Here is a 12,894-nt window from a genome sequence, read left to right as displayed (position 1 = left end):
TCACATCCATGGTAAAGACTGGAGAAGAGCTGGTTAGAAACAGGAAGACTTAAACGTAGATGGTGAATCTACAGGTGATTTCAACTGACGAACAAGAAAGAAAAACTGATCCTCACTTTGGTCCTGAATGTCCTTTATCGTGTCCTTTATCGTGTCCTTTTGTCCTTTATATTAAGAAAAAATTATATTAATATTTTTTAATATTTTTTATATGAAATTGGAGTGGAAAGTAACTAAGTAAAAATAAAGTCCATAGACAAACACTGGCCGCTGGATCGTGCGTCAACGTCGCCGCCATATTGGTCTGGGCAGACCAGGACAAGTGAACGGAGGTTCTCCCGGTCAAAAGCTCTGTAACGTTTATATTTCACAACCGATATTATATTTTAGGTTTTTGTGATTTATATGAAGTACAAATAAAGGTTTTGTCTCCAGTTACGTAGAATCCTGATAGTTTAGGCTGTAATCACTTTTCGATAAGGTGAGTATCAACGTCATATTTACATGAAGTAAATCACTGACGTGTGTCCTCGTCATGTTTCAGTCTTCCGGTTTCTGTTCCACACTGAAAACAGACCGACCACCGCCAGAGCCAAAGCAGAAGAAGTTCCGCCCCGCGCCACCAGGAGGCGGCAGCGGCTTCTCCCGGTGTGTTCGCGGGCTGTCATGGCGGCTCCCAGTGTCAGATTGGTCTCACGGTGAAGTGTTTATATGAGGATGAGCTGAGAGAAGAAACACAGAAACACACATCTGACAGGTGAGATAACAGTCGGAACCAGGACTACAGTCCACCTGGACCCGCGTCACTGTCTGCTGCCAGGTTGATCCGTCATGAACCGGACTCCAGGTCAGAACACCTGAACAAACTGGACCTGAGGTTGCTCTGGAAGATTCGGCCTCGATAGAATCCACTAACAACTTTAATCCTTCAGTCTGTCTTGGTCAGAACCGGATCCGAACTTTAATAACCAGTGTTAAAATGGCGCCTGGTGTTGGTGCCTGACACCAGGTCACAGACTGAGACTGAACACACTGGAGTCATTATTCATATTATGTTATTTTATATTATATTACATTGTTATATTATATTATATTATATTATGTAATGTTATATTGTTATATTATGTAATATTATATTATATTGTAATATTATATTGTAATATTATATTGTCTTATGTTATATTATATAATATTATATTCTTTTGTGGGTTTGATGTTTTAAAGGGAGTTTCTCAGTGTTGTTAAATATCAGACCTTGGTCCGTCCTTGAACGCACCAGCAGACCCGGTCCCTGCAGTCCTGGACAGTCCTGGACAGTCCTGATGTGGGACCTGGTTTAGATTGTCTGTCCCCAGTGATGTCAGAGTTCTACTGCGAAATAAATTCTGGTCCTGTCTGTCTCTCCACTCACCTGTCTCTCTGCAGAAATGAATGTGATGTCATCAGTGATGCGGGTGGCTCGGCGGCTTGTCCATGCCGACCCGGTTCTGCTCAGCAGCTACCTGTCTCCGCCCCTCCTCTGTCCTGCCCGGAGCTCCGCCCGCCCGCTCACCTGTCAGCAGAACAGGAAGTATGCTTCCAAACAGGTGAGTCTGACTGTCTGTTGACAGCCAACAGAAAACACCCGTCTGCGTCCAGCTGGTCTCTGATGTCATTACATGTCTGCAGGTCAAAGGTCAGGCGAAAGGCCAGAAGGTCAAACCCAAAGTGGAGAAACAGGAAGTGGAGATCACACAGAGGATGACAGTGGCGGCTCTCGCCGAGGCCATGAAGAAAGACTACGGTAAGAACCAGCAGAGACCCAAAGAGTCTAAAACCCGGTCCAGGACCTGAGTCTGACAGGACCAGACAGACATCCTGATCCGGCTGTGCGAACTGGATCAATAAAGTTGTTTTGTATTTCAGATCACGTGTTGGAGGCTCTGCTCAACACCTCGGTGGATCCAGATTACCTGGATCCGGACTCGGTTCTGGAGGAGAGGTGGATTAAGGAGGTAGTGACTCGATCAGGGATGAAGTTCAAATGGGCCAAACTGAGCGAGAGCAAACAGAGAATCAACAGGGACGCCCACCCCAGGTAACAGGGACAGGAAGTCACCTGACTTGCTGCTCAGTTACAAACCAGCCAATCAGAACATGTTCCTACTTTTTGTTGTTTGACTTGAGAAAAGTTCACTCTGACCTCTGACCCTCAGACCTCCAGCAGACCCGTCCAGCCTGGTGCCCCGCCCTCCGGTGGTCACCATCATGGGTCATGTGGACCACGGTAAGACCACCCTGCTGGACAGCCTGAGGAAGAGCCAGATCGTCTCCACTGAGGCCGGAGGGATCACACAGCACATCGGAGCCTTTCTGGGTAAACTCTCACCTGCAGACACTCACCTGGTGACACGTTCACCTGCAGACACTCGCCTGGTGACACGCTCACCTGCTGTTTGATGACGAGGAAAGAGAGAAAGAGAAGATCAAACACTAAAGATGAAATTATTTGTTGACAACGAATTAATGAAAAAAAAATTCAGTCAAGAAAACAGCAAAGTAGAATCAGTGAGTTTATTATCAAATAATCAGTTGATCATTTTCTTGATTCATGGTGAAACTGAAGATTTTAATAATTAAAGAATGATGCTGTTTAATATTCAGTGTTTTCAGTGAGTGTCTCAGTGGAAGGAACTGTGTCACTGGGTCGTCATGACGGTGCTCCATGTCCACACCTGAGCTCCAGGAGGAATGACTGATCATCACGTGGTTGTTGTTGAATGTTGACGATAAAAACACAAACTGGTCTGACGTGGGTTTTTACTTCCAGTCCAGTTGCCTACAGGTGAGAAAATCACCTTCCTGGACACTCCAGGTCACGCCGCCTTCTCCGCCATGAGAGCCCGCGGAGCCAACGCCACCGACATCGTTGTCCTGGTGGTGGCGGCCGACGACGGCGTCATGAACCAGACAGTCGAGTCCATCCAGCACGCCAGGAGAGCCAAAGGTAGGAGGTCCACCTGTCAGTCACAGCCCAGGGCTGGAAAGGATGAAAACATGAATGTTTCTACTGTGTTTCTGTTGTGTGTTTCTACTCTGTTTCTAATTTGTTTCTGTTGTGTGTTTCTAATTTGTTTCTGTTGTGTGTTTCTACTGTGTTTCTTTTGTGTGTTTTTACTGTTGTTTCTATGGTTTCTGTTGCGTGTTTCTAATGTTTCTAATCTGTTTCTACTGTGTTTCTGTTGTTTCTATTGTGTTTTTACTGTTGTTTCTACGGTTTCTGTTGTGTGTTTCTAATCTGTGACTGTTCTGTTTCTAATCTGTTTCTACTGTGTTTCTACTGTGTTTCAGTCCCGATAATTGTGGCAGTGAATAAGTGCGATAAGCCTCAGGCTGACCCTCAGAGAGTCAAACGGGAGCTGCTTGCTCATAATGTCATTTGTGAGGAGTTTGGAGGAGACGTCCAGACAATCCACGTCTCTGCTCTGAAGGTCACGACTGTTAATGAGTGTCTACGAGTTCTCCTCCTCACCCAGGATCAGTACCACATTATAAAGTGAAGTGATGATGTCGTTTTGTTGTCAGGGCGACAACCTGCTGGCTCTGGCCGAGGCCACGGTGGCACTGGCGGAGGTTCTGGAGCTGAAGGCGGAGCCGAGCGGCTTCACGGAGGGAATCATCATCGAGAGTCGAACCGACAAAGGCAAAGGGTGAGACCAGATCTCTGTGAAGTCATCACTTCCTGTCTCTGTGAGGTCATCAGGAGTCTCAGAGAACCAGACTAACTAATTATTATAATGTAAATAATATGATAATTAAATATTATAATATTTTTCACTGAATCTTTTTAAATCAGTCTTTAATGTCAAATTCACAACATTAACAAACATGCGTGACGACCTGCTCTCCATGTGACTGAGCGTCATGTCTCCTCAGTCCTGTGACCACGGCCATCGTCCAGCGGGGGATGCTGAGGCGAGGCTGTATCTTGGTGGCGGGAAAGAGTTGGGCCAAAGTTCGTCTCCTGTTCGACGAGAACGGGCGGGCGGTGAATGAGGCGGGGCCGAGCTCCGCGGTGGAGGTGGTCGGCTGGAAGGAGCTGCCGTCTGCTGGAGAGGTCATCCTGGAGGTGGAGTCTGAGGTGAGAACAAACCACACCCCCTGACCTCTGACCTCAGAACTGTTCTGTTAAAGTACAAACTCACCTGTCAGCTTCTGTCTCACCTGAGCTCCCAGACTGAGGGAGACATGGATCTTTACAGAAACCTGCCGCAACTAAAGAAAAGAAAACAACAAACAAAACAATATGAAATGATAATTTAAAATAATAACAACAATAATAATGAATAAGATATACAATAAATTAATGAAAATCTAAAATTATCAGGTCAGGTTACAGGAAACACAAGTGACAGTGTCTCAGCTCCACCCACGCTCCTCCTCTTTGACCATATTTGGATCAGCTGGGAGTTAGGGGGCGGAGTCAGACACTACCAAGATGGTGACGGTGGAGCAGCTCACTCTGAGCTTCAGAAACCTGTGGGTGACGTCACAGAGGCGACGGCCATCTTTACTTACTTACGTCTGTGTGAATAAGTAACATTATGATGTCACAGTGACCTTTGACCTTTAACCACCAAATTCCAATCAGAAGAAGTTCCCCGGAGAACGAACTGATTAGAGATAATTAAAAATAAATAATCAATAAGAAGCTGAATGATCAACGCTTTGATATTTTGATATTTTATTTCTTTTGTTATTAATGTTTACATAAATATGATATTATATTAATGTTTATACATATATGTATAAAGACCCATGACCTCTCCTCCCCTCTGTGGTGGGGTCGTATCCTGTGTCACACATGCCTGTATTTGTATACACTGTATATACATACACAGTATTTACACTGTATATAATGTATATGTATATATATATACTGTGTATGTATATACTGTATAGAAATTACTGTGGTGCTGTCGGTGCTCCTGCAGCAGCGGGCGAGGGAGGTGGTGGAGTGGAGGAGCTCGGAGGAGGAGCAGCAGAAGCTGCAGGAGGAGCAGAGCGCCATCGAGGTCAAACAGAAGGTTCACCTGGAGGAGTACAGGAGGGAGAGGGCGGAGCTCTCTCACCTGAGCTGGAGGCAGAGGAAGGCCGCTCTGTACCAAGCCAACAAGACCAAGTTCTCCATGAGGCCGAGCGAGAGGACGCAGGACAACCAGCTGAGACTGCCGCTCATCATCAAAGGTAGGCTCCCATAGGCCGCTCCCTCGTGGCATCACTTCCTGCCAACTGACATTTGACCTTTGACCTGCAGGTGACGTGGACGGCTCGGTGGAGGCCATGTTGAACGTCCTGGACAGTTACGACGCTCAGCAGCAGTGCGAGCTGGAGGTCGTTCATTTCGGCATCGGAGACATTTCAGAGAATGATGTCAACATGGCCGAAACGTTCGCAGGTACAACCGCCGGTCAGAGGTCAGAGGTCAACGACCCGACACAGATTTGATCAGGTTTCTGTTGTTTTCACCTGAAGCTGAACAGTTGAACTTTCACCTGAGAATCAAAATCAGTTTGATTCAGTTAATGATAAAAATATGTTTCAGTGACAGTTGTTATTTAATGTTAATTATAATAAAGTCATATAATAAGTTCATCACCATGGTAACGTCTCAGCACAAGCCTCTTCTTTAATAGAAAATGAATTTATTTTTAAAGCTATCTTTATTAATATCAAAGATCCGAGTGTTAATTATTAAATATGAGATCATTTCCTCTAATCAGTCAGACATGTGTTATTGATCCGTCACAGCAGAACACACAGAACCCGTATCTGTTGTTTCAATAGAACCGTGTTTCTTTAAACCTGTTTCAGTTGTTAAATGTACGAACGCGAGCAGGAACCTTTTCAAAATAAAAAGCTTTAGAAGTTTTGACATTTTTGGTTAAAATTAATTGATCAATTAAAATAGTTAATTAATTATCTGTGGAACAACAAACTGATAATCGACAGTTTGAGCTGAGTCCAGCTCAGTCTGATCCTGGTTCTGACCCTCCAGGTTCCATCTACGGCTTCAATGTCGGCGCCAGCAGGGTTGTGCAGCAGCTGGCGGCGAAGCGTGGTGTCCCGCTCAGACTCCACTCCGTCATCTACAAACTGATCGACCAGCTGAAGGACGAGCTGAGCGGCAAACTGCCGCCGCTCGAGTCCGAGAACGTCATCGGTGAGTAAAACGACGCCCCCGTGACTCACCGAAGAACAGAGGTCATCACAGACACATGAAGAACACGACTCGTACCTGACAGGAAGTCTGTCTCACCTGTTACTCCCTCCCCCCTTTCCTCCCGGTCCAGGTGAGGCGACGGTCCTTGCCATGTTCGAAGTCTCTGTTGGGAAGAAGAAGGTTCCTGTGGCCGGATGTCGGGTCCAGAAAGGTTTGCTGGACCGCCGACTCCAGTTCAGACTGATGAGAGGACAAGACATTGTCTGGGAGGGTGAGTGAGACCAGGACCAGGACCTGGACAGTCTAGGTCTTAGATTTAATAGTTTCAGCAGCAGGACTCACGTTTGAAATGTTCCAACTGATCAGATTCAGTTTGAACTTCATGAAACTATTTTTTAACTTTTAATCAGTGTGATATCATCATCATCATCATCATCATCATCACTGAATGAACAGTCAGATTGAATTATAACTCAGAACTAATGAACATCAGTTAAAACTGGATCATCAGACTGAAACACATGATGCAGCTGAAGTGGAGCTACTGTGACGTTCTAATGTTCTCCTGCTGTTCCTCTAATGTTCCTGTGACGTTCTCTGCAGGTTCTCTGTTGGCGTTGAAGCATCACAAGGACGATGTTCAAACAGTGAAGACGGGGATGGACTGCGGTCTGTCGGTTGAAGATGGCGTGGACTTCAGGCCAGGTGATGTCATCGTCTGTTTCGAGAACCTGGACTCTCCGCAGGTCACTTCCTGGAACCCCGGCTTCTAACGGCGCCTTCCCATCATTCCCTGCTGCTCAGACTGAACTCTGGTGATAAACTGTCGCATCATGTTTCTGAGTCACGTAAACAATTATTAATGACAGACTGTAAACATTGTTGACGGTGTGCAGTCACCTGTACACACCTGTACATCAGTGCAGGTAAAGAAAACAACTTCAGTTTAGTTTCAGAGACATTTTAATAAAAGCTTCTGGTTTAAAAACGTTAAACAGGAAGTTGATCAAATAAAACTGGTGGAACAGAACTAAAGGGCTGGTCTCTGATTGGACGGATCCACAAAGAAGCATCTGATTGGTTGTTACAGTCTGTAATATTAACCCTAACCCTGCCACCAAAACGTCTCAACTCAAGGACCACTTATTAGCTTTTTCCAGAGCTTTCAACGCCATCTTGCAGTCTTCCTCAGCATAGTGACTTCAGTTCAGGACAAAGGCAGTAAGTGGACTTAACTCAATGACCACTTACTGGCTATTTCCAGCTTTCAGAGCTTTCAGTCTGACTTTCTGTCCAATGAGAAACCACGATAATGCTGAAAAGCCACATTTTGTGAATCGTGGTCTGGGTCAGAAACACCAGACTGGTCCTTTAATGTCACTTTGAGGGGCGTGTCTTTTCTCCTGGAGACTCCAGCTCTGACCTTTTCACTTCTTCCTGGTCTTGCCTGGTTTTGCGAGCAGGTCCGGGTTGATCTGATCTGGTGTTAGTCCTCTGACGGAGAAGAGACGGGCGGCGCGCTCCGACAGCGTCCCCCCACACTTTAACCCACGAGACATCAGTTCCTCCTTCAGGACATCCAGACCCAGAGACTCCAGCTGCTGGACTGATGTCACCGAGGACAGGTCCACCGGAGCCTGGTCCGCCACAGACTGGTCAGCCGGAGCCTGGTCTGCTGGAGCCTGCTGCAAGCAGTAACAGATGAGATTCAACACTTTGTTCATCACGTTCAGTTTTTATATCCTCACTTTAGCAGAGCTGTGACCAGGAGGGCGATGCTGGAGAGGAAAACAAGCTCATCTCATCACAGGAAACTACAGCAACAGAGAGAGGACAAACTACTGACCTGCTGCTGAGACCCACAGCTGGACTCTGAGGCTTTGGAAGGTTCTGGAGGTCTCTGGTCCTCTGAGGGTCTGACAGTCTGATGAGCCGAGGACGAGCTGGAAGAGAAGATGTCCAGACGTTATTTAAATAAACTGAGTTTGGACTCTGGATCTGGACTGAACCAGGATCTGAGGTAACTTCAGGTAACCCTGGGTTTCAGTCCTTCAGTCACGTTACCAGGTAAATCACCATGGTAACTGAACTTCTAACCTGTTGAATTTCACTTGATCTCAAATTAAAACTTTATTTTTTATAATGAAAACTCTTCCTCTGTCACATGAAGAGCTGGTACCTGGACAGGTAAACCCAGAGTCACCTGAACCAGGTTCAGTTAAACCAGGTCACAGGAAGTGATCCTGGTTTGTTGAACCTGCTTCCTGGTTCAGGCCTCTGGTCTGAGGAGGACCTGATCCCTACCTGCTGCTCTGCTCAGGCCCTGTCTTCTCTCTCAGCGTTGCCATGGTAACAGCTCTACAGCTAGAGGAGGATGTGGACGGAGACTCCTCGTCGTCATCATCATCATCGTCGTTGTCGTCCTCCTCTGAGCTCAGCACTTCGTCCAGCTCTCCCACCCCCGTCCTGTAACCATGACGACAGATTTAAAAACATTGTGTCTCATCCTCTGCTGCTGTGAATGAGTCGATGTGATCAGCTGATGTTTCCTCGTCTGTTTGTTTTGATCAATCAGCTGATGTGACTCTTGTTGATTTCATGTTTACAACGAGTGAAACGACTCACCAGAAACAAGCTGCTGACGCCCCTGCCGTCTTCTTCTTCTTCTTCTTCTTCTTCTCTGGTTCTACGCTCTGGTCTGAGTTTGGTCTCTTTGCTGCTGAGATGTCGTCCACCTTCACCTGGCTGCTGGAGGACGCCTGGAGACCTGAGACACAGGTGAGGTGAGGTCAACACAGAGTCCTGACAGAGGAAGTCTGGACCTGGACACTGAAACCTTTAAGACCTTTACTTCTGCAGCGTTTGGAGCAAAGCGCCGACTCCTTCAGAGACCAAGCGGAGACGTCTCAGGTTCATACGTGTTTCTGATCTGACTTACTGCTGAACACACCTGTGGACCCTCTACCCCCCCCCCCCCCGCGCCCCCCCACCACCACCACCACCCACCACCACCACACACACACACACACCACACACACCTTTGAGCACTGGATGTCCTCCAGTCTCTCCGACAGGTTCGTGACACTGCTGCTGATATTCTGGATCGGTGAACCATGGTGTTTGGTTCGGCCAGTTTCCTCTGCAGACGCTCCAGACGACGCTGCTCCTTCTCTGCCTCCCGCTCCGCCTGCTTCTTCAGCCACTCCGCCATCCTGCAGCCACACAGAAGAAGAAGTTGTGTGTAATTCACAGGTGTCTGTGGATTTCTAAGCTGAATCAATCTATGACCCAAGAAACTGAACATCATCTGACTGAAGGTCAGGGGTGAATCACAGATAACATATAATATAAGAGGAGTAAAGTTCCTGTAGAGGAGATCTGATCTGACATTTGGTCTGAACCGGGGTCAGGTGGTTACTGCTCTGATGATTCTGTCACTCACTCTTTCTCGTGGTTTCAGTCCTGCAGACGCCGTCCGCTCGATCTCTGCAGGCTTCACGGTTTGTCGTCTTCTCGATCTGAGCACCGAGAGCTCGCAGCATGGAGCCAAACCCTGAAGTGAACAACACACCACACACACTTACACTTGAGTGTTTTGTTTCATTGGCTTCAGATTGTGAAAACAGATGGATTAGTGTATTTCCTGAACACACCTCCTTCCCTCCACAGAGGCGGGGCTCCAGGTGATAGACGGCTCCATGCTGCAGAGGATCCTCCAGATCTGACAGTCGACCGTTTCTGCGACGTAGAAATCCTCAGATGAAACTCCCTGCAGAAACAAACACCGAGGTTCAAACACATTTTACTGCTAATTCGACACACTCCAAACAAAGATAGTTAAAAACAGTTCCCGGGAAGAGTTTGGCTAGTTTTAGTCTGTCGCTATGTCAACAAGGTGCTTGTTAAAAGACAAGAGCTGTAAATTAACATTACAGATCCATTAATGACGTCCAGACAATAACTGTATTTACTGCTGCTGGTTTTCATGTTTAAGAGTCTGCTGTAAAGTCTGCATTGAACGGGAGCTGTCACTTAATAAAGTATTATGTTAATTACCAGTATTATGCTAACTACAGTATTTTGCTAACTAAGTGTTACCCTCACTACAGTATTTCCCTCTGAAGTGCAGTAGAAAGTAACAAGTATCGTGAGAGTACAAGTGCTTTAGTAAAGTTTCCACTTCTGAAAGAGTCAATAAAAGAGACCAGCTTAAACTCCGTCAGCTTTCTGGCGAGGGTTTCGCTGCAGTTCCTGTTGTTGACCAGACGTGGCGAGTTTATCGAACAAGTTTAACCGTTCAGTGTCGGTGTTTGTTAGCTAACGTTAGCACGGCGGCTAACAGCGACACTCACACCGGATTCGAACGTTTCCTCGCGGATTCTTTCAGTTTTCCCGCCTCGCTCTTGTGTGTCTTCTTACCTGTAGCTGATGAACCGGGTCAGAACACTCTCTGACCACAGAACCGTCCGGAAACACCAAGTTATACTCAGCCTCGGAGCGTTCACACACACCTCCATTTTAGATTCTCAAGGTATGGGAAGGCAGTGCGCACGCGCAGCTCTTATTCCACCTTCCGCTGGGAGGTGACGTCACACCTCTTATCATAGACCAACAGAAATGATTATACAGCAGCTCCCACTTAGGGGTTGTTGGCAACTACATTATTGGCACGGGGGGCCATCTGAAATGAGTCACGGGACTTTACGCTGTTTGTTCCTTTAGGTTTTATTGGACTAACAACAGCTACGCGGCAGTATGTCCAGCTGAGAGCCGCAGGTGGCGCGCTGACCGTTTTTCCTCTACCGGAAGTTGAAAGGGCTTCCTGCTCGCGTGACTGAGGTACAACATGGCGGCCTTGTGGACGGTCGTGTCTCGAACCAGGTGTGGACTCTGGTTCACCTCCTGTAGGTTCATCAGAAGCTCCTTCAGCTCAGACTCCATCGGTGCCTCTGGCGGTGACCAGTCCCCTCGGACAGACCCAGATCCGGCTTCGCTGCTGCCTTCGACCTGCAGTCGGAGCTCCGGCGGGAGGCGGCGAGCGACGAGGGCGGCCCGGGGGGCTCCTCCTCCAGCCAGGACGAAAGCTTCGCCTCTTCCCTCCGCCGGTCCCCGTAAATCCAGATGGACCGTCCCAGGACAAAGTGGTTGTCGGAGGATCTTCCACGTGGTCAAGGACGACCTGTACATCGCCTTCGGCGGGAAGTTCCACTGTGTGTGCCGGCGGCCCAAGGACGGAGGGGAGAAGCTGCAGCGGGAAGTAGAGTCCGTCTGCGGCTACAGGACTTGGAGCTCACAGCCCGCTTCTGGGGGCCAAACCGACACCACCCTGCTGGAGGCCCAGGCCGTCCTGCTGGGCCCGGTGGAGGGACGGTCCTGAGCGACAGACCGTCAGACACCGCTAAAGAAAAACCAGACGTTTTTTAAAGGAGTCTGGCAGCAGCCAGGTCTGAGACTGGAGGAACCAGAACATCTGTGTGTGTGTTGTTTATGATGAACTGTGGAGGCGGGAGAACTGAGCGGATGTTTCCATCCGGACTGACTCTCAGGAACTGTGAGGTTTTGAGTCTGGACTCTGGACGGAGGGTCTGATGTGAGGAACAGCTGTTATAGATATTATAGATATTAAAATAATACATATTCTGTAAAAACTTTGTTTTTTTCATGACAGCGTCACTTTGAACAACAAGTTCATTTCTGCCTGGAAACAATAAAATGTTCGTGTGGACGTCACATGATGGAAATAAAAGTCAGTGGGAATAAATGAAAATAATTAAACAAATATTTTTAAAGTTTCAGTCATATTTTATCCATGTGATCAATTATTTAGATATTGATTTAATTTTGGAAGTCTTTGTGGCCTCCCTATCCTGTGGTCAAACAAACTAATATTAATCTTATTAATTAAAATAATAAGATGATGTTATTCTAAACTTTTGATGCATTTATGACCAAAAGTTTCCTCTGAGCTTTACTCTTAATATCACCGGACTTGGCAGAAACAGTGTGAACAGGTGTGTGGGTCACATGATGTTGGTGTTTTGAGTTCAGTGTAAATCAGACACAGAGACAAAATCTTTATCTGTTTTCTTTATTAAGTTAAAACATGAAGCTGCTACATGTTTGTTTAACCAAGCTGAACCTGAACGCCTCCATCACCCTGCCTACACCTCATGAGGCCTTCACTGTCCTTTAGAGAAAGTTAACCCAGAACTCTGACTCACAGGCGGACGTCCTCTCCCTGCAGGTGGAGGTGAGACAATCAGGATCCAGCAGTGGAGATGTGATAGAGGTTCAGTCTCATTAAGTAAATAAATGCAGAGGACATAATGTCTGAGTTTTAGCATAGAGACAGTGAGTAAATACAGCAGCAGAGTTTACAGTGGTTTAGGCTTCAGTACTGTGATGCTGTAGTACTGTAGTAGTAATGTAGTACTGTGAATATGTAGTACTGTAGTATTGTATTGCTTCACTGCAGTAACCACACTGTGCCTGAGCTCAGTGTGTGGAGGATCACTGCTGCCAGAACCCAACAGAACCCAGGAACCAACAGAACCAGGAACCAACAGAACCAGGAATCAACAGAACACAGGAAACAACAGAACACAGGAACCAACAGAACACAGGAACAACAGGAACCAGGAACCAACAGGACACAGGAACCAACAGAACACAGGAACCAACAGAAATCACAG

At 47.0% G+C, this 12,894-nt stretch overlaps 2 protein-coding genes across 3 annotated transcripts in view; one reads left to right on the top strand and one right to left on the bottom strand.

Moving 5' to 3' along the window:
- The first annotated feature begins 635 nt into the window (after positions 1–635).
- On the top strand, positions 636–6,998 carry mtif2 (mitochondrial translational initiation factor 2). Its single transcript, XM_022766707.1, has 14 exons — positions 636–757; positions 1,426–1,586; positions 1,669–1,783; positions 1,906–2,077; positions 2,196–2,356; positions 2,810–2,986; positions 3,331–3,470; positions 3,565–3,689; positions 3,916–4,120; positions 4,974–5,226; positions 5,297–5,437; positions 6,038–6,202; positions 6,333–6,473; positions 6,806–6,998. Exons 2-14 carry the CDS (start codon positions 1,428–1,430, stop codon positions 6,973–6,975), a joined length of 2,124 nt encoding a protein of 707 aa, XP_022622428.1. The 5' UTR covers positions 636–757; positions 1,426–1,427; the 3' UTR covers positions 6,976–6,998.
- Positions 6,999–7,022: 24 nt separating this feature from the next.
- Positions 7,023–12,894, bottom strand: part of sde2 (SDE2 telomere maintenance homolog) — a 7,586-nt gene continuing 1,714 nt past the window's right edge. Inside the window, exons 5-8 of one of the 2 annotated variants that reach the window (XM_022766709.1) lie at positions 8,828–8,969; positions 8,507–8,668; positions 8,049–8,145; positions 7,023–7,884 (exon numbers count right to left, since the gene is read on the bottom strand). In XM_022766709.1, coding sequence (XP_022622430.1) covers positions 7,630–7,884; positions 8,049–8,145; positions 8,507–8,668; positions 8,828–8,969 — 656 coding nt within the window. In that variant the 3' untranslated portion in view covers positions 7,023–7,629. Of the gene's footprint in view, positions 7,888–8,048; positions 8,146–8,506; positions 8,669–8,827; positions 8,970–12,894 lie in introns of both variants that reach the window. The other variant, XM_022766708.1, reaches the window with a different exon arrangement.

This window comes from Seriola dumerili, unplaced genomic scaffold (assembly GCF_002260705.1).
Source record: "Seriola dumerili isolate Sdu_G_001 unplaced genomic scaffold, Sdu_1.0 BDQW01001001.1, whole genome shotgun sequence".
Classification (NCBI taxonomy): domain Eukaryota; kingdom Metazoa; phylum Chordata; class Actinopteri; order Carangiformes; family Carangidae; genus Seriola; species Seriola dumerili.
The sequence above is the reverse complement of the archived record's forward strand: the minus strand, read 5'-3'. Positions and strand labels throughout refer to the sequence as shown.